The sequence below is a fragment of the Mobula hypostoma genome, chromosome 26, assembly GCF_963921235.1.
Source record: "Mobula hypostoma chromosome 26, sMobHyp1.1, whole genome shotgun sequence".
Lineage (NCBI taxonomy): Eukaryota > Metazoa > Chordata > Chondrichthyes > Myliobatiformes > Myliobatidae > Mobula > Mobula hypostoma.
Window position 1 is genome coordinate 30,743,978 of NC_086122.1, and position 22,061 is coordinate 30,766,038.

The window sequence follows — 22,061 nt, forward strand, 5'->3', positions numbered from 1 at the left end:
AATAGACTAAAGACAACTGCGCTGCTCCAAAGAGCACTGTATAAGGTCATTCCAACCCTCGGCCAGGGCAAGTGATGACCCCCCCCCCCCCGTTAGACTGTTTGAGGCAACTTTTTTTAATACTTTCTTACTTCTAATATTTGTATATCTGTGCACCTGTAAAGCCACTGTGATACTGTAATTTCCTTTGGGATCAATAAAGTATCTTTCTATCTATACCGGATGATGACATTACTGTTTCAAAAGTCACCAAAAAGTTGCAGAAAACTTGTAAAATTAGTCGGCTCTGTCGTGGGTACTCGCCTCCGTAGTATCCAAGACGTCTTCAAGGAGCGGTGCCTCAGGAAGGCGGGGGCCATTATTAACGACCCTCACCACCCAGGACATGCTCTCTTCACGCTGTTACCGTCAGGAAGAAGGTACAGAACCCTGAAGGCACACACTCAGCGATTCAGAAACAGCTTCTTCCCCTCTGCCATCCGATTCCTAAATGGATATTGAACTCATGAACATTATCTCACTACTTTTATTATTTTGCATTACTTAATTTAACTTACTACTTAATAGACATATGTATACTTAATGTAACTCAGTCTTTTTTCTCCATATTTATCATGTATTGCATTGTACTACTGCCGTAAAGTTAGCAAATGTCACGACATATGCTGATGATATTAAATTTGATTCTGCACATTTCTTTGTTGCAGCAACAGGGAGTAATCCGCTGGCGAGATACAAGAGAACTGAAACCTGAAACCGTGTTCAAGCCGTTGTAATAGCAACCATCCATTTCCCTCCACTGATGTTGCGTGTGTTTGCAGACTCCAGTATCAGCAGTCTCTTGTATCTGTTTTACTGGGGGGGCTCAGCGGGTTCAGCAGCAACTGCGTGGGAGGGAAGGAAGGAATTGCAAACGTCACGGATCGAAACCGTCCTGATGAAGGGCGGCGGTCTGAAACGTCCGTTGGCTATAGGGGTTCCCAACCATTTTTATGCCGTGGACCCCTACCGTTAACAGAGGCGTCCTGTGAACCCCATGGTCGGCTCTTTATTCCTCTCCATAGATGCTGCCCGACCTGCTGAGTTCCTCCAGAACTTGTGTGCATTGCTCTCGAAACCTTGCACTCGGACTGTTGCTCCCCACATTTAACAATATAAACTTTTATAAGTACTGTATTGATAATGGAATATGTTTACAAGAATAAACCGTTTTCATTATTTGCATTCATAGTCAATGCACATCCATGGCACTGCTGCCACTCTGGGGTGGTATACTGTTCCAGATATAATTGAGGGGCTTCCTCCCCCAACCCGGCCCCTCGCTCTCCAGCAGGAGACGAACCCCACAGTCTGGACCTTACCCACCGAGCTCTTGTGGAGACAACCCCATGTTTCATTGCCTCTATGTCCCTCCCCATTCTGAAATGTATCAGGCGGCAGCATTCTTCCACGGAAATCTCGATGCGCTGGCAGACCAACTTGTTTAGCAAGACAGTGGTTCCCCGCCCCTCCTTTTTTATATATATCTAAAGGAAAGGTGGAGCTGTCCCTAAACTTTCACTGGTGCGCATGCGCACCACTCCCTCCCTCCCTCCGCTTGTTATGCACTGGAGACGGGAGGATTGCGTCATGGGGGTGACGCCACCGATCACGTGACGGCCAGCTCCTAGCGGGCATGCGCATCACTCCCTTGCTCGGACGGGGCAGCTGTCTATTGTTTGTCCGGATTTGTGGGTTGTGAAGTAAGTACGGATTGTGAGGGGTTTTTTTGTTTTGGCAAGCCGAAAGTTAGCGTTGACGGTTTTGTTCTTTTCCTACTATCAACGTGGCGCACACAATACGGCCATGGATGCGGTTCTAAAATTGGGGTTTTATTGCCCCGGCCGGTGTTGGATTGGTAGAGGTCTGTGGTAACCGCACACCAGTTTGGAATGACGACGGGCACTCTGCTCGCGGTGGGGGAAATTATCCCGCTTCGTGGCAGAATGGGCTTGTAGCCGTGGAAAATGGACTGGCAGATACCCAGGAGTGCAAATTGAACGTCATCGTTTGGCGTATGCATACACATTTTCTAGTCTTAAATCTTTGTAGCTGGTATTCATTAAAGTTCTGATGAAGGAATGCAGACAGGACCTCGACCATGGTTGGCTTAATGATACAGGGAAGGAGGTGAAAGGTCAAGTGAGTAAGAATGTTCTTGGGTGGGAAAGCAACCTGGTGTTTGCAGATGTGGTGGTGGTATAGTATGATGCTTCTGTGATTTTAGAACTAAGGATTTTACTGAAGTTACTGTAGGAAATTCAGGAAGGTTGAATGTACCCCCATATTGGAACCAACAATGTAAATAGAAAAGAAAAGGAGGTTTTCCAGACAGATTTTAAGGAGATGGAACTCAGAATGATAGTATTAGGATTGCTCCCTATGTCACATGCCAATAAGAATCAAAATAAGATATTCTAAATAACTATGTGCTCAGAGAAAGTAGAAGAGGATTGGCATTGGGACAATTCTCAGGGATCTCGTGTATTTTGACTTTCAAAAGGTATCATATGAGGGTATTAAATAAAACTAAAGTCTACAATACTGGGGTAATAAATTTACAATTAGTTAATGGGCAAAAGGCAAATGGTTGGAATAGATGGTTTATTTTCTCACTTGCGGACCTGAATAGGATATTGAGGAGAAAACTTGTGCCACATTGCAAAGATATGCATAAGCTTGGATGGATGGTGGCTGTTCATCGAGTCCAACGATGGTGGGAAACCAGTGCGGTAGAGTTTTTAAAATGGAAAAAGTAGGGCAGTTCCACACTCTTCACCTCAGAAGTCCGGGACCAGTGATACAAACTGGGGTTGTCTTTGGTTTCAGTGCATGACCATGATATCTTGTATGCTTTGTCGTGCCCTTCCCTCTCCATGGAGTGTTGCAGTGCTGCCTTCCTAGCTATTGGATCTCACTGTAGATCTCATCTGCCCGGTCCTGCAGAGCTGACTTCACATGCTAGGACAGGAATGTCCCTATCTCACTGGGCTATGAGGCCGCCAGTGACCCTCGCCTGGTTTAACTGCCTGTCAAAGCGGTGTGGCTGCTAGTACTAGTATCTGTGCTAGTATCTTTCCTGTAATACCAAGGGCTCTTTACTTGTTAACTTCAACTGAGATTGCAGTAAATTCAGGGTTGAAGAGTGAGAGGAGTTCCTCAGCGTGTTAAAAGCCTCGATCAGCTTGTTTCCAGCCCGAGAGGAACTTGACCTTGCCTGAGTTGGATATGAGTCTATTTAAAGGCAAATTGCTTCACTTTTATCAGTTATGGACCGTGCAGTACTTGTTATGACCAGTGATCAGGGGCTTGAGTAACACCAAAATAAACATATTCAATTGGAGAAGAGCTGGTAAGAACAGAGCTAATGTGAATAAACTGGAATTAAAGCCCTAATTGAACAACAGCACACCATTTACATTGGGAGGTGTTATATCTGCAAATCTAGGTACTTTGCCATGAGGGAGAAACAAAGGGAACTCCGTAGTTGCAAAAATAATAAAGATCAAAATAGTGGGAGTGGGGGAAGAGCAACTGAAAGATTGATGCAAGTGAGAAGCAGGTCAATTCCAATGTGTTCAGAGAAGTAAGAAAGGAAATGAGGCAGGGAATAAGCCTGAACAACCTTTAACTTTTAAAAAAAAATATATATATATACTCTAAATTACACTTATTATTATGTGTTGCAATGTACTGCTGCTGGAAAACAACAAATTTGAAGACATTTTGTGAAGTTCTTCAAGATTCAAGATTGTTTGATGTCATTTCCTGTACACGTGTAAAGGAGAATGAAACAATTGTCACTCCAGATCCGATACAGCACCAAACAAACACAAAAGATAAAAAATACAATAATAATAAAAAAACACATGTAAATACATAAAGATAGCTTGTGTACAATGTACGTCAATAAAGTGGTGCTAGGCACAGATCTATACATAAGGTGACTGACAGGAAATTATAAAGTACTGCTGTGATATTAATATGCCGGTGATATTAAACCCTGGTTGTGATTGGTACATTTGAAGAGAGGTGGGAAGGCTTATGAAAAGTGCAGTAATGATTTTGAAACCTATCTCCAGGGAAGGCAAACTTTGGCTTTGTACATAAATGGGAGAAGCTGGGATAAAAGTAATAAAATCATAAAGGATAAAGATTGAGAAGGCAGAAATAATTATTCTGTTCAGCCTAGGGCTCAAAGAACAAATGGACAGAGAATGAAAACAATTGGCAAAAAAAAATTCACATGGTTAAAGTGGGGAATGCAAATTCAATTGTGGTATTATAACGGAAGCAGAAAGAATTTGCTGGACTATAAAGGGAAGATGAGAAGTGGAGTTTCTAAAAAGGATTTTGTTTTTCAGGATCAGAATGTGGCTGGCAAACCCAGCATTTAGAGTCTGGCCCTATTTGTCTTTAAATGCAGTGGTGTAATATATTTCTAAATCATTATTATGTGTGAATTACAAGGGAATCTGCCTTTCGGGAGTTTCCAAGGAGGTCAAAGGTTTGAGAGGTGCTAACATGTATCCTGGGTGTGAAACTGCAGGCTGTCGCTTGAGTGGTGCTAGTGAACCCTATGCAAGATTGAGAAAGAGTCTTTGAAGAGCACAACCCACAGATCCAAACTCTGTCGAGCAGTTGTCCTTCCTACATTACTGTATGGAGCTGAATCACCTTCAGGAGACACCTGAAATCTCTGGAACAAATCCACCAAAGATCCTGATGAAAGATTTTGTGGCTCAGCTGGAAGGACTAACACCAGCGTACTGGAGGAGGCCAACATGAACAGCATCTCCACCGTGATAGGCTACACCAACTCCGACGGATAGGTCACATTGTCCGGATGTCTAACTCGCACCTCCCCAAACAGATCCCGTACTCCCACTTGAAGGAAGCTCAGCAAGCCCCCGGTGGGCAAAGGAAATACTTCAAAGGCAACATCAAAATCAGCCTGAAGAAATTCAATATCACATCTAAAAACAGGGAAGACATTGCACCCAGTAGATACACCTGGAGGAATTCTGTTCAAGAGGGAGCTGTAGTATGTGAGAACGGTCTCCGTTGTGCTGCAGAGGACAAGTGGCAGCTGCGAAAGGAGAGACTGAACAACCAAAAGACCCCACCATGAACCGCAGCCCCCACTTATTCCTGCCCACCCTGCACCAGAACATGTAGATCCTGCATTGGCCTCCTCAGCCACCCGAAGACCCACTAACAGACCATCCCTTGGGAAAATATATTCAACTCGAATGATCGCACTGTTACTACATGCTGTTGTGCCTGTGTACATTAGTGGAGAAAATGAATATTTAAACTAGTGGGTAAAGTTTCAGTCAAGTGGGTAGGTTTGTCCTAGATGGTGTCGAGCTGCTTGAGAATTATCATAAGAACATAAGGAATAGGAGCAGGAGTAGGCCATCTGACCCATCAAGTCTGTTCTGCCATTCAGTAAGATCATGGCTCATCCTGCCAGGAGTCATCTCCACCTACCTGCCTTTTTCCCCATAACCCTTAATTCCCCTACTATGCAAAAAATCCATCCCACCTTATCTTAAATATATTTTCTGGGGTAGCCTCCAGTGCATCATTGGGCAGAGATTTCCACAGGTTCACCACTCCTTGGGAACAGCAGTTCCTCCTCATCTCGGTCCTAAATCTACTCCCCAAATCTTGGGGCTATGCCCACTAGTTCTAGTCTCACCTATCAGTGGAAACGGCTTTTCTGTTCTCATTCATTCTTTACAAATAGAGCTGGTAAGGATGTCAACAAACTGAATGGCTTTTTGTGGTAAGAACAGCCTGTGATTAATTTATTCAGGATCTTTCATGCGATGCACAAAAGGGTAAAGGGAATGCTCATTACTAAATAAATGAGCATTCTGAGTGTTCTGTGGATTATTTGGTTAACTGAGAATTGTGAGTATTTTAAAGTGGAAAAGCTATTGACTTCCATCGAGTACTGTACGTGTTCTTTAAAAATATAACATAATTAGGATTCTACCCTCAAACTGTGGAGCAACACTTTGTTTAATCATTGTAAACACTAATGCACTTAAATTGTATACTGCATACATTCTCTGATATTAAAATAAACCTTTGAATCTTTCTTGCCTGCCTTCATTGTAGCTTAAAGCTGCTTCGCTCTCAACTTTCCCTGTTGCAGACTGTAAATATTAACTTTCTCCCTCCTTGGCTATTGCCTGATATGCTGGATATTCCATTTTTTTGTTTTTATTTTAAATTCCAGCTCTTAAGAACACAAAATAAGATTGCAGTTGTAGCTGAGCACCAAAAGTGGTAGAAAGTCATGTGGAAAGAATCCAGAGTATGTAAAAAGATGAGATAAATAAATGGGTAAAAATATGACGAGGAATAAGTTCATGACTGATTGAATCTCACCCTCTATTTTCCTATCTGATACCTACCAACAGGTTTAAGTTTAATTGTCATTCAACCATACACAGGAATTCAGCCAAACAACAGCACTCTTCTGGTGCCAATGTGTAAAGCACAGTTACAAAAAAAAATCAAACAGTAATAACATATCCCAATTCCCTGAGCGTCATGGCCTGCAGACTGAAGCTTGTCTTCTCAGGAGTGAACACTAGAGGGCAGTACCAACAGGAGGGGCAAGCCCCCAACCCAGTACGGGGTCCAGCGGCACACAGCAGGCTTGGCCTCACCTCCACCGGCAACCACGAGGCACGGGGGGCTTGTCTGCACAACAACTGAGGGATCAAGCTCTCCTGTCTCACCAATGAACCGGTGATACACTGTGGAGTAGGTCCTTCCAGCCCTATTGAGACGCCCCACCCCAGCAATCCCCAGCAAATCCGGTTAACCCTAACCTATTCACGAGACAATTTATAACTACCAATTAACCTACCCAGTGCGTCTTTAGACTGTGGGGAGGAAACCAGAGCACTTGGGGAAAAACCCTACACATTCTAAGGGGGGGGGGGGATGGTCAGAGACTTCTTGCAGAACTGTGCTGGAATTGAACTTGAGAATACCACCAAACTGTAATAGCGCCACGCTAGCCACCTCACCAACAGTGGCAATCACTCCTCATTCTTCTAAAACTAAAGTATTTGGATGTAGCCTTGTGAATTTATTCTGAATTACCTCCAATGTTATTAAATCCTTGCTTAAACTTTGCATTTAAGTTAAAGTCTAAGTATTGCACTTTTGATCTTGCAGGATGTCAGGATTTTTAGATAACATCAGATGTCCAGAATGTGAATGTATTGACTGGAGTGAAAAACGAAATGCCATTGCATCCATAGCTGCTGGTGTGTTGGTATGTATCCCCTGCAAATCTGACTTCTTGTTTTGACGCCTGTGACCTGTTTAGTGTGACAAAGTTGATCTGGTCTGGAAGCTTCCTTGATCTCGGTCACAGTGGTACAAAATAACTTGGTCAGTGTTGCCTGGTTTATGTAGTCTAATTAAGATGCTCCTTGTCTTGACTGATACAACAAGAACATCTCACAGTTGTATCACTTTTCAAGTCATATTTCTTGTGGGCAAGTCACCTATTCAGTGTAATAGCATAGTTTGCTTACTAAAGTACCCTTTTAATTTCAAACTGATTTGTTTGTTCGTTATGTGCCATGTCATATGACTGGGGTGATCATGGTCTTTCCATGACCATGATTGTTTTTGGCAAATTCTTCTACAGAGGTGGATTGCCGTTGCCACCTGGGCGATGTCTTTACAAGACGGGTGGGTGGCCTTAGCCATTATCAATAATCTTCGGAGATTGTCTGCCTGGTGTCACATAAACTGGGCTTGTGATATGCACCAGTTGCTCATATGACCATCCACCACCGTCTCCCATGGCTTCATGTGACTTTGGGGGCTAAATAGGTGTTACACCTTGCCAAAGGTGACCTGCAGGCTAGCAGAGGGAAGGAGCACCTTACACCTCCTTTGGTAGAGACGTATCTCCACCCCATCACCCATCAAACTGATTCCTACTTGTAATTTACATTGAGAATTGAAGTCTGCTGTTTGTTTGAATCAATGCCTGCTGTATTTCTGTTAATGCTGAATCCCTTACAGCATGTAAGTAAATGTATACTTTTTCCCATCTTCACTCTTCAACAAGCACTCTGATATCACTGATGCTGCATTTGTCAGTCACAAGTTTCTGCAAGTTAACAAATTTCATGCGCATGCTGGTGGTAATAAACCTGATTCTGATTTATCTTGTAACTCCTGTAACCCAAGGTCAATCCTGACTTCTGTTGCTTTCCATGTAGAGTTTATATATTCTTCTTGTGACTCCATAAGTTCTTCTGCGTGCTCTGGTATCTTTCCACACCTTAAAAAGTATGCTGGCTGTTAGCTCCTATAAACTGCCCCTAATGTAGATAGAAAGTGTCAATGAGAAAAAATGGTTGCTGGGAAATAGTGGACTGGGATTGTTCTGAGAGTTACTATAGACTCCATGATACCTTCTACCCTGAGGAAAATGTACGGGCATCCCATCTCTTTCCACCCACCCACCCCGCCATCCTCCCCACTCAGCTCAAAATGGACTTTGCTATCTTTTCTGCTCCTTCATTCAAGATGATAACACAGTTTGAGTGGTTTGAATTTGGGATATTAACAGCCAAACCTAATCTCAGCCTGTACATAATTAGCTGGATTATGTGATCAGGGACCAAGGCTGATTATCCCAACCTCTCAGACTGAGACGGATGGGTGTTCTTACTGCCTTGCCTTTCAGCACTTGCTGTCGTGGATGAGAGACGGGGTCGGCAGGCATCTCATTTGACGCTACTTGCTCTCACTGACTTTGGATGAATTATCTTTAGTGCCTTTTATTGGTTTAAAGGAAAATGTTCTGTATCCTTGAACTGTCAGACATTACTGTGAATAAGTTAAAACTAATTCTGGATTCGCTAACACAATTTTGGTGCCTTTGTAGTTTTTCACAGGCTGGTGGATTATTATTGATGCTGCTGTGAAGTACCCTGAGATGGAAAGATTCAACCACTCCTACCACACCTGCGGTGTTATAGCAACCCTCGCATTTCTCATGTAGGTAGAGATGAATTTTAGCAATGAGATTTGTGTTTGTTTCCTGGCCTTTGACTATGTCACTGCCTCCAATATTGCTGTAGTTAGGGCTGCGCTCCTGTCCTAAATCAGATTGTTTGAAACCTCATTGACCATAGAGCCTTAGAAAAGTACAGCACAGAAACAAGCCCTCTGGCCCATCTGCTCCATGACGAGCCATTTAAACCAGTGGTCCCCAACCACCGGGCCGCAAAGCATGTGCTACCGGGCCGCGAGGAAGCAATATGATTTGGCGATATGAATCAGCTGCACCTTTCCTCATTCCCTGTCACGCCTGCTGTTGAACTTGAACGCACGCAAGGTCATTACGCATGCGAGGCCATCAGTGACCCAAGACGTGCAAAGGAATGGTTCCGTGACCCACTTGTGAATGTCCCCGGTGAATCATCCGTGTCAGCGCGGGAAAAAGATCAACTCCTCGAGCTTGCAAATGACGGTGGGCTGAAAAGTATGTTTGACATAATATCTCTGCCGGCATTCTGGATCAAAGTCAAGGCTGAGTATTCTGAGATAGCCATGAAAGCACTGAAAACGTTGCTTACATTTCCAACACCATATCGAAGCGGAGTTTTCTGCAATGAATGCAACGAAAACTAAATTGCGGAATAGACTGGACATAAGGAACCCCCTTCGAGTATCACTGTCTCCCATCACCATTTGATGGGTCCGTCTTGTTGCAGGGAAACAAGCCCAGGGCTCCCACTGATTCAGCGATATTGATGTGTTGCAATGATTTTATATGTTCATACAAGAAAAATATGCGCTATGTTTTTAATATTCAAACGTTACTTAAAATGTTATGATGCTATTGACTTATAAGTGACTTATAATTCAGTGGTCCCTAACCTCCGGGCCACGGACCGAAACATTGCCTCGAAGAATGTGCCTCTGATCTGGGCCGACATTTACGTGCCAGGGGGCATCTAATTAATTAGCTTGTTTATTTCGGCTTTTTTCTTGAAGATGTGCTGGGTGCATTCCGGCCACTGCTGTACCGCTGCATCATCCTTCATGGCAATGTATCGGTTCGCGGCCCAGAGGTTGGGAACCACTGTTATAATTGACTTATCACTATATTCATGTGAGGAAAATATGCGCTGTGTGTTTAATATTAAATTCATTAGATAAACCCTTTTTAGAAACGAAATTGAGTGTATTAGCCACTTATAAGTGACTTATAGTTGACTTATCACCTATATTCTGGTCGTGATTAACAGACACCCCCCGCCCCAGGCCGGTCCGCAAGAGTATTGTCAATATTAAACTGGTCCATAGTCATAGTCATACTTTATTGATCCCAGGGGAAATTGGTTTTTGTTACAGTTGCACCATAAATAATTAAATAGTAATAAAACCATAAATAGTTAAATAGTAATATGTAAATTATGCCAGGAAATAAGTCCAGGACCAGCCTATTGGCTCAGGGTGTCTGACCCTCCAAGGGAGGAGTTGTAAAGTTTGATGGCCACAAGCAGGAATGACTTCCTATGACGCTCTGTGCTGCATCTCGGTGGAATGAGTCTCTGGCTGAATGTACTCCTGTGCCCACCCAGTACATTATGTAGTGGATGGGAGACATTGTCCAAAATGGCATGCAACTTGGACAGCATCCTCTTTTCAGACACCACCGTCAGAGAGTCCACGGTGCAAAAAAGTTTGGGGACCCCTGATTTAAACTGCCTACTCCCATTGACCTGCACTACACTTGGACCATAACCCTCCAAACTCCTACCTTCCATGTATCTATCCAAACTCCTACCTTCCATGTATCTATCCAAACTCCTCTGAAACATTGAAATCGAACTCACATTGTGCTGGCAGCTTGTTCCACACGCTCACTGACTCTGAGTGAAGAAGTTTCACCTTGTGTTCCCCTTAGACTTTTCATCTTTCACCCTTAACCCATGGCCTCTAGTTGTAGTCCCACCCAACCTCAGTGGAAAAAGTCTGCTTGCATTTACCCTGTTGATACCCCTTATAATTTTGTATACCTCTATCAAATCTCCTCTCAATCTTCTACATTCCAAGGAATTAAGTCTCAACCTATTCGATCTTTCCTTATTTTTCCAGTTTTCAGAAATTTTCTGATGTCATTTTATGAGATTGTGAACTTTTTTAATGGAAAGTAAAAAGAACATGGTTTACTTTGACTGTCATAATGATGCTGAAATATTTTACTTATTGTTATAACCGGGCTCATCTCCTGATCCAACTACATGAAGCAGCTTTATAACTCTAAATTTGTAATTCGTTGGAGATGTCTTGTGTTTGAATTCAGCGTGAGCCCACCTCTTCCTTCTAAAACAGGGTTTCCCAACACAGACTCCTCAGTTAATTACGTAAAGAAGGTTGGGAACCCCTGGTCTAAAACTACAAGTCTTTGTTTCTTGTGTGACTTGATCAATTTCAAGTCTTTCCTCTAAACTGCCTCGGACTCTAAACCTTTCTGAAGTCTCAGTGAGCTCTTCAGAACATTATGTACATAGAATGTAGAACAGTATAACATACTGGTGACTTTCCTCTGCACCTGGTCTAAATCTTCCACTTCCTCCTTATAATGAAGCGAACACAATACTCCATGTAGTTTATGAATTATTTCTCAAACCGTTTCTCTTAGCTGTTTCTTTTGTTGTAGTTTCTATTCAAACCGCACGGTTCCTGGGACTGCAGAAACTTTAGGTATCTGCTTTGTTCACACAAAGTGGATGTTGAACTGTTTTCTTATCTGCCTAAAGGAAATAAAAATAGGTGTTAGAATCATTCAGCAAGCCGTGTTTTTTCTCCCCACCGATGCTCCCTGCTATGTGTTTCTGGAATTTTCTGCAGTTGTTTCAGATTTTTTTTTTGTTTCATTTACAACAATAAATAGAAGATTTGTTTCAATCCCATTCTGATTTTGTCACTGAAGCTTGAATTTGTGCCTTTTAGGATAAATGCTGTTTCAAATGGACAAGTTCGGGGTGATGGCTACAGTGAAGGTTGTATGGGCCAGACAGGTATCTCATTCTGTTATCTTCCTAAGGCTGTTTTTATTTGTATCCATGGCGACCTTATGGATAGTGTAGTTGTCCACAGGGTTTTCGTGGCAAGATACGGAAGTAGATTGCCAGGCCTTTCTTCCGATATACACATCCCCAAAACAGTGTATTCAAATGCTGCTGATAAAATAATTCATCTCAATATTACATAACGTTCATTACTTACAACTTTGCTGATAGATAATCAATTAAGTAATATCAATCTTACTAAGAGAATCATTAAGGTAATGTCCATCTTTATGTACTACTTGGAACTTCTCTAAAGATGACATTTTAAAGAAGTTGCTACCAATTATTTTAATAAAATAGATGTTTTTGTTGTAAAGATGCTGCCATGCCCTCATGAGTAGTAATTTGATTTTTCAGGGGCTCGAATCTGGCTGTTCATTGGATTCATGTTGGCATTTGGATCTCTTATTGCATCAATGTGGATTCTTTTTGGAGGTTACGTAGTCCCACGTAAGTTCACAAAAGTAATTCTAGATCTGTTTTATGAAAACTAGTCCCATGCAGACAACATCTGAAAGAGTTGTGTATGATTAATTGCTTCTTTTGTTAATGCTTTATAAAGGTTAAAAAGAAATCTAGTTTGATCACATTTGTGTTACTGCGAAGAAATGTTTACGGTTTTTTTTGGATTAAGCTTTTCTGTACAAACCTGAGTTTACTGATTTCTCTTAACAATTTATCAGTGACTGAACCTCCATCAATTCAAACACATTTATGCTGTTGACAGAATTATTCTTGAATACACATCACCTTTTTTGATATTTAACATCTGTTGTGCCATATGGTCACTCTTCTACCTCCTGCAATAATTGTCAAAATTCAAGTTTGTTAACTAATTTGAGCATGTGCAAGGACCTGTTTAATTAAATGTAGCAGTTAGCACAACACTACTACAGCTCGAAATGTTGGAGTTCAGAATTCAATTCTGGCATCTTCTGTAAGGAGTTTGTCCTGCATGGATTTCCTGCCTGTGCTCCGGTTTCATCCCACAGTCCAAAGATGTACAGTATCAGTTAGTAGGTTAAGTGGTCATTGTGTAAATTGTCCTGTGATTGATGATGACATCAGTCTGTCTGAAAGGACAATGGATATGTAGTGTGCACTATGTGTCAGTCCATTGTAGAGCTGCTATGGCTAAACGGTCCAATTTTGGAGCAGCACGTCTTGCTATATTTTCATCAAGTGAATGTGGTGCCAGGCTGTGGAAGTGCTGATGTCAATGCTTCCCTTAGTTGTCTGCACTTTCTCTTTGCTTCCTGCTGCGCCATCTCTTCTGCTTGCTCCTCTTTACACCTGCCTCGAAGGACTGTCTTCACCTGCGGTCGGCTGCCACGACTTCCCAGGTTGTTTGGTTAATGTCCCCGCTTTCATCTCGTGCTCCCAGGCATCCGTATAACACAGGGCTGGTCTTCCAGTGGATCAGTTGGTCATTGTGTAAGTTGAGCTGTGACGAGGCTTGGGTTAAGTAGGCAGTTGTTGGGCAGTGCAGCTCATTGGGCTGAAAGGCCTGTTCCATGCTCTATCTCTAAATAAATAATAACTCTTAGCCACTGTTGTAACCCAAGCTTAATTGCACGTGACCTGCGTTCTGAGGTTTGGTAGCTAAGATCATTTTCTTGACTAGACTTCAAACAGATCACACCTCCTGGTCAGAATCCTGATCATAACATATCAAAAACAACCATGAGATGAAGAGTCCTTGAAAGTGAGTCCAAAGGTTGTGGGAGCATTTCAATGATGGATCAAGTGGAGTTGAGTGAAGTTATCCCATTTGGTTCAAGAGACTGATGGCTGAGGGGTAATAACTGTTCCTGGACCTGTTGGCGAGAGTCCAGTGGCTCCTGTACATTCTTCCTGATGGCGGCAGTGAGAAGAGAGCATGGCCTGTGTGGTTGATGTTTCTGACGATGGATGCTGCTTTCCTGCAACAATGTTTTGCGTAGATGTGCTCAGCGGTGAGCAGAGTTCTACCTGTGGTAGGCTGGACCATGTCCACTACTTTTTGTAGGATTTTCCATTCAAGGACATTGGCTGTGATGCAGCCAGTCAATATACTCTGTACTACACATCTATGGAGGTTTGTCAAAGTTTTAGATGTCAAACCAAGTCTTTGCAGATTCCTATGGAATTAGAGACGCTGCTCTGCTTTCTTCGTAAGTGCACTTGTATGCTGGGCCCAGGACGGATTCTCTGAAATAGTAATAACAACGAGGAGTTTCAAGTTGCAGCCCCTCTGCACCTCTGATCTCCACTGAGAACTGGCTCATGGACTTCCGATTTCCTCCTCCTCCTCCTCAAGTCAAAATCAGCTCCTTGGACTTGCTGACATTAAATAAGAGATTGTTGTTAAGTTGTTTATAGCAAGCTGCATATTATTGCTTTCTATAGTGACTAGTGGTTCATAAAGCCATCACCTACATTGCTAAAGCTTAATTGCTTCAGGAGTTCCTTATGTTTTAGAAAACGTTCTGATGGAGCCAATGTTATTTATTGTTCGTTCCTTAAGTACAATTACAGGACCTTCCTGAGAAACTCCTGCAGTGATGTCCTGGGTCCTGACTGACTAACTTCTAACCACAAAAGCCATCTTCCTTTGTGTGAGTTATGAACCCCACCCATAAGAGCGTAAACCCCTTCGTGATGACTGACTTCAGTTTTGCCAGAGATCTTTGTTCTACTCTGTCAATGCTGTTCCTGACAAAGGCAGCAACTTTTACTTCATCTGGAATTTGGTCCATGTTTGAATGAAGACCGTGAAGAGGTCTGGAGCTAAGTGGTCCTTGCAGAATGCAAACAGAGTATCAGTGAGCAGGTTGTTGCTGAGTAATTGCAGTCTTGTGGCTGCCAGTGACATCCCCCCCCTAGTTTAGAACATAGAAAGCCTACAGCACAATACTGCTTTGACCCCAGCATCTGCAGATTATTTTGTGAGCACAGTACAGGCCCTTCGGCCCACAAAACTGTGCCGAACGTGTCCTTATCTTAGAACTACCTCGCCCTCTATTTTTCTAAGTTACATGTACCTAATAGAAACATAGAACAACTGTTCCTGAACCTAGTGGTGTGGGTCCCAAGCATAGTTCCCTTTAAGCTGTTTTTCAACCAGCGCACAAAGGAAATTAATGTGCGCATAAAAGGTTAGTTACCTAAAATAATGTAGTAGTTAATAATTATACTTTAGTGCTTTAACTAACTGTTTCTGTTAACTAGTTAGTCGGTTTTTCAACGTCACTAATTCACGTCACCTCACCTATCCTGTTCCGGTTCGTACAGCTGCATCACGGCGGCAGCCATGTTTGGCGGACAGTGTTCATATCGTAAAGTTTACAAAGATCTGTTTCAAATCCTGTAAATAGCTTACTAAGTTTTTATTGGAAAAGATATTGATTCACTATGTTGAATTCAAAAGAAGCGAAGGGCGTGAAGCGCAAAAGAGCCGCAAATTTGTTTAAAGTTGAGTGGCTTAACAAAATAGTAGAAACTGCTACACTGAAAGCTCATGAGGTCATGAACGTTCAGCTACGAGAAATATTTATGTATGATTCGGAAACTGGGGTTATCTGTTTGTATTGTCGTGATGCGAAAGTTGCTGGAGAATTTGCTAGTGGAAAGAAGTGGGATGATATTTGGAAACTTGACTTTTTGAAGCATCATTTGGCAAGTAAATCACATTTGGACGGTGTACAAAAGCTCAGGCAACAGAACCCGTCATTACCCGTTACAGGAGTGCTACGCATGTTACGTTTGAGTGCAGATGAGCGAGAGCGAAAACGATCAAACTCAGAGGAGATCAACGTTGAGGTACAAGAATGGTCAGCTTTTGATTTCTCCGCAATTGCAGATTGTGACTTCACATTTGGCGATGAACAAGTTAATGCCTTATGTCTAAAAATCATGATTTTCTAGCTGAAAATATTGTAATAGTTAGACAGTTTAATGATTTCAGATTTTCCATGCAAGAAAAAATTAAATCCAAACCGATTTCAAACTTTGCTCAAATGGTGGCATTTGTACTTCAAAATGCACAGTTTTGCGACCTTGCACAGTTGATGGACTTTAGGGGAACCTTTCTTGCGTCTAGTGTAGACTGTGAGCGAGGTTTTAGCCTGATGAATCAACTCAAAAACAAGCTGAGAAACCGTTTAGGTGAATGTCATTTGGATATGTTAATGAGAATCAAAAGCTATCAATGGGATGGAAGTTCTATTAGTCGAGATAGTTTACAAAGAATAGGTAAATGCCAAAGACAGAAAAAAAATAACTGAATTAAATATGATAAAAATTAAATATCTCCAACCCGATGGCATGAACATTGACTTCTCTAACTTCCGTTAATGCCCCTCCTCCCCTTCGTACCCCATCCCTTATTTATTAATTATTATTATCATTATTATGATTTTTTTCTTTCCCCTTTTTTTCCTCTTTTTTTTCCTCCCTCTGTCCCTCTCACTATAACTCCTTGCCCATCCTCTGGGCTCCACCACCCCCCCTTCTTTCTCCCTGGGCCTCCTCTCCCTTCTCCAGCCTCGTATCCCTTTTGCCAATCAACTTTCCAACTCTTAGCTCCATCCCTCCCCCTCCTGTCTTCTCCTATCATTTTGGATCTCCCCCTCCCCCTCCCACTTTCAAAATCTCTTACTATCGCTTCTTTCAGTTAGTCCTGATGAAGGGTCTCAGCCCGAAACGTCGACTGTACCTCTTCTTATAGATGCTGTCTGGCCTGCTGCGTTCACCAGCATTTTTTGTGTTTGTGTGAGACTTAAATATGTATGTTATTTTGTTGTTGTTCTGTGCAGTTTTACGTCAAATATTCTGAAAATCTACATTAACTGTCCCATGTGTGCATTCAGTGCTCACATACTTTTGTCACAGGAAACAAATTTGCACAACGTAAGATTTTTGCGCACACTGACTACTAAAAATTAGAGGGAACATTGGTCCCAAGGCTCCTGTACCCCCCCCCTCTGCCTGACAGCAACAGCGAGAAGAGAGCACGTCCCGGATGTCATGCTGCTTTCCTGCGACATTCTCTGTGCAGATGTGCTCAGTGATTTCTCTCATCTCATTCTAAAGGAATGTTGTTGCATTACCAAATCTATTTGTTGCTGAACTGCTAAAACAGCAAAGAGCTGACTACTTGGACTAGTTTGGAATCTCATAGGCTAGTAGGTATTTTTAATGACAATCTGTAGTAACAGTGTCACTATTACCAATTTACTTATTGTTATAAATACAAGATTTATATACTAACATGAATTGAATTGACTTTATTTCTTAGATCCTTCACATACATGACTAAAAAATCTTTACGTTACATCTCCGTATGAGTATGCAATTTATAGTAATTTGTAATAAATAGTATGTACAACAGGACAGCCAATATAGCATAGAAGTACAATTGCATCAGCGTGAATTAATCAGTCTGATGGCCTGGTGGAAGAAACTGTCCAGGAGCCTGTTGGTCCTGGCTTTTATGCGGCGATACCATTTCCCGGATGATAGCAGCTGCAGCAGTTTGTGATTTGGATGATTTGGGTCCCCAATGATCCTTCGGGCCCTTTTTATACATCTGTCGGTGTAAATGTCCTGAATAGTGGGAAGTTCACACCTACAGATGCGCTGGGCTGTCCGCACCATACCAGGCAGTTATATAGATAGTCAGTTGCTGCAAAGTTATGGCTTACTAAAGTGAATTTGCTAAATATTTAAAAAATCTTAACTAGAAACTGCAGTGCTTTTGAGAGATAAAGATGGATGGAATGAGACTACTGAATTGCTGTGTAGAATTGGCTTTGAATGGGTCAAACCCGCATCCTCCTGGTACTACTGACTAGAGTATAAACAATGCTTTTGTTCATTTGAAGAGCTGTATAAGTGGGTGTTCTGTATTATTTTCATCTGTTTTAATGCATTCAATTGATTACATTTTTTGTTAATTAAATAAATTAATTTTCTTTCTTTAGAAAAGCCTGATGTTTACCCTGGTATAGCTGTCTTCTTCCAAAATGCATTTATCTTCTTTGGGTAAGTAGAAAAGAAGAATGGAAGTCCCGGGGGCGGGGTGCGGGGGACCTCTCCTCTCTTCCTCTTCCCCCCCACCACCACCACCATGCGCCTTCCACAGGGGCTTCTTTCCTGGGGCTTCCACAAACTACACATTAATTCTATCGGCTTTTCAATGATTACACAGAAACTAACCTTTCATGATTTTGATTTGCTTGTAGAGGTCTGGTCTTCAAGTTTGGGCGCACAGAGGATCTGTGGCAGTAAATGTCCAAGAAATGCAGTATATTTGAACACTCTCATTATCCTGTAGCAGTCTTCCTACATTTGTTTGAATTTTCTTTATCACTGAGTTTACATGTCATAATGCTACAATTTACCCTTAAATTTGTCACTAGTATTTGACTTTGTAATAGATATATAGCTTGCTTTTAAAGGTGCACTATCAGAATGAATGATATAATTGAAATGTGAAGTTGGAACAGAATTCAGAATTATTGCAGATTGAAGCAGGGCATGAACTTTTAATAAGGATACAAATTTCCTGGCAAAGCTTAAATGGTGAGGCGCAGCACAGTGCAAACTGGTTTTCATAGCAACCCTCTGCTGCAGTCTTTAATATATTCCTCGGAAGTCATTGTTCCTAATTTCTTATTGCCCATTACACCATTGCAACTTAAGGAAGCAATGAAGGTCCTCCATCTCTCTCTGTCCTTGGAATTTGCACAGATGTAAAAGGATTCTTCATTGCCGTTTTTCTAACAGCTTTGTTTGACTAAACAGGGTTGTTAACCCTGCGTTGAACCCCCGAACCTGGAGGACCAGTGGATCACTCAGTCTGGCCTCCGCCCTTGACCTGTTTGGTGTGGGTGACCCTACCAAGAGCCAAGGCACAAGGCCTTGATTCTCGCCAGCATAGCTCTCCAGGTCATTGAGGCACGCAAGCTTCCAAACCACAACGAGGTTGTGGCCCTCGTGGAGGATTGTTCCTAATAGTTTCATAGAAGTTGGTAGAGGTGTGACCATGGATATGTTACAAAGCTGCTTGACAATTGGGAATGTCTGACGGAGCTGCTTTGCAATTTTGACTATATTGATTGGAGAGCAGGCCCCAGACTCAGTAAAATGGAGATGAGCAGAGATAACATGGTGGCAACCTAGTTGAGAATCATACATGTCATGAAAGAAGCTGTTGTTCAACTTGCACTGGAATTTCTTGATTTATCAGATGTCACAAGAAAACATCATGAATTCAGGTAGTGTCTATTTCTAACTGTTTCAAATTGGGGAGAGTTTCAATTCTTCACAAAAGTTGGAGAAAATCAAAGGTCTGAACTTGGTTGTACAACATAATATTTTCCTCCTAATTTTTGGACTGGAAAACAACTTTATGATATGTGTCATTTTGTAACATCAGAGACTTCCAGGAAATTCCTGCCCAACATATTACAGGCAGTGTGGTAGCATAGTGGTTAACACAATGCTTTACAGTGCCAGCAACCCAAGTTCAATTCCCAGCACTGCCTGTAAAGAGTTTGTATGTTCTCCCGGTGATCTCGTAAGTTTCCTCCGGATGCTCGTTTCCTCCCACAATCCAAAGACAGACTAGTTATTAGGTCAATTGGTCATTGTAAATTGTCTTGTGATTAGACTAAAACTGGGGGTTGCTGGCTGGTGTAGCTCGACAGGCAGGAAGAGTTTATTCTGCGCTGTATCTCGATAAACAAATGCAAAAAAAAACTTCTGTATATAAAAAGGTAACTAATTTGTACTGCACCTTGCATGATGATTTAGTGCTTTGCCATGAAACATATTTGCAATCAGTCGCCATTGTAAGTTTATCCACTGATCATGATTCCATAAATAACGAGTGAAATTTTTGCAGTTTTCAGCTTAAACTCGTGTTGCAACTATGATGTGCTGATTATCACATCACGTTTGATATTTCAAAGATATCATGCTTTGTAGAGAATCTTCATTAACTTTTAGATCTTGTCTAATCTCATTCTCCCCCATTTCAAATTGCTGAAATCCATTTATGAATTCAGTATAAAGCAAACAGCAACAGGAAATTTGGTTAAGTAACAATGATTATCTGATTTGACGGAGATGTATTTGGTTTTCTATTACAGTCATGTACACTTCTATTCTCTAAAATTAATATTCTTGCCACTGATTGTAAGGAGGTTGTACGTTCTCCCCGTGACTCTGTGGGTTTCCTCTGGGTGCTCTGGTTTCCTCCCACATTCCAAAGATCTACTGTTTGGTAGGTTAATTGATCATTGTAAACTGTCCCGTAATTAGGCTAGGGTTAAGTCGGGGATTGCCAGGTGGTGTGTGGCTTGAAGGGCCGGAAGGACTGATTCTACGCTGTATCTCAAATAAATCGATAATAAATAGGTATTGAGGACATCACTGCAGATTGAATAAGCAGTATTGACATCCTTCAAATGGATTAAGCAAGATTTGCGGGTCCTATCCACTGTTAGCTGTGATGGGAAGAAAGATTCTAAGTACTTAGCAGGTGGGGCAACATCAGTGGCGACGGAAATGAGACCAAATTTGAGCCTCAGGGCCCCTTTTTGTTTCCTCTTTCCAGCACCTGCACTTTTTAAAAAAAATTGCTCCATTTAACTATGATCCTGATTCCGCAATGTGTAGAGAGTTGATTATTCATTTTGCTCTCCTCTTCAGTTTTACATTTTAAAAATTACTGCAAAAGATTAGCAATGCTGCTTTTTTGTATATTCCTCTTCTGTACATAATTTAGTTTTGCACATAAATGCAATGCAAACTTAAGTTTAATGCAATGATCTTTCTATTGGCAAGTTATCATGAAGCTGAATTATGTCTTTTAATGACTTGCTATTTTGTGTAATATTTAATTTGTGATGTATACATGCTATGTAACAGTTACTGAGTATTGTTAAAATCAGTTTAATTAAAGCCAAATTTCAAAGCTCTGTGACTTGATACTTGTAATTAATAAGTTTCTGTCATCCCAGTTACTTTGAGAATATACAATACTGTGCATATGTCTTAGGCAAAAATTGTAAGCATATATAGATAGAGTGCCTGAGACTATTTTGCACAGTACTGTACATAGTAATTTTATGTATTACACTTGCTGCAAAAAACAAATTTTATGGCATACAGTTACAAGGAAAAGTTTGTGAACCCCTTGCAATGACCTAGTTTTCTGCATTAATTACTCATAAAATGTGGTATAATCTTCATCTAAGTCACAATAATAGACAAACACAATCAGCCTAAATAAATAACACATTAAAATTGTACTTTTGATGTCTCTATTGTACACATTGTTTAAACATTCAGAGTTCCGGATAGAAAAGTATGTGAACTATTTAGTAACTGGTATAATCTCCTTTAGCAGTAATAACCTCCACCAAATATTTGCTGATCAGACTCGCACAATGCCAAGGAGGAAATTTAGATCATTCCTCCATACAAAACTGTTTCAGTTCATCAATATTTCTGGGATACCTTACATGAACAGCCCACTTTAAATCATGCCACAGCTTCTCAATTGGATTAAGGTCTGAACTCTGACTTGGCCATCCGAAATGAAAATGTTGTTCTTTTTAAACCATTCTGTTGTTGATTTGTCTTTTGGATCATTGCCTTGTTGCATCACCCAGCTTCTTTTAAGCTTCAGGTGACGGACCACTACCCTGGCATTCTGTAAAGTGTCTTGATAGAATTTTGAATTCCTTGTTCCCTTAATGGTTACAAGCTTTCAAGGCTGTGAAGCAGGAAAGCAGCCCAAACCATGATGCTTCTTCCACCATGCTTCACAGTTGGAATGGGGTTTTGGTGTTGGCATGCAGTGCCCTTTTCCCTACAAACATAGTGGTGTACATT

At 41.5% G+C, this 22,061-nt stretch overlaps 1 protein-coding gene across 1 annotated transcript; it reads left to right on the top strand.

Moving 5' to 3' along the window:
• The first annotated feature begins 1,634 nt into the window (after positions 1–1,634).
• On the top strand, positions 1,635–21,137 carry tmem50a (transmembrane protein 50A). The gene is made up of 7 exons (XM_063033666.1): positions 1,635–1,742; positions 7,243–7,342; positions 8,978–9,090; positions 12,058–12,125; positions 12,534–12,626; positions 18,140–18,200; positions 18,401–21,137. The coding sequence occupies exons 2-7, from the start codon at positions 7,244–7,246 to the stop codon at positions 18,444–18,446; spliced, it is 480 nt and encodes a 159-aa protein (XP_062889736.1). The 5' UTR covers positions 1,635–1,742; position 7,243; the 3' UTR covers positions 18,447–21,137.
• The last annotated feature ends 924 nt before the right edge of the window (positions 21,138–22,061 follow it).

Excerpts from the sequence above, each read along its gene's own strand:
- tmem50a (XM_063033666.1), top strand. The coding sequence starts at position 7,244 with ATGTCAGGATTTTTAGATAACATCAGATGTCCAGAATGTGAATGTATT. Across the intron at positions 12,126-12,533 it reads AGGTTGTATGGGCCAGACAG|GGGCTCGAATCTGGCTGTTC; the intron begins GTATCTCATTCT and ends TTGATTTTTCAG. Across the intron at positions 12,627-18,139 it reads TGGAGGTTACGTAGTCCCAC|AAAAGCCTGATGTTTACCCT; the intron begins GTAAGTTCACAA and ends TTCTTTCTTTAG.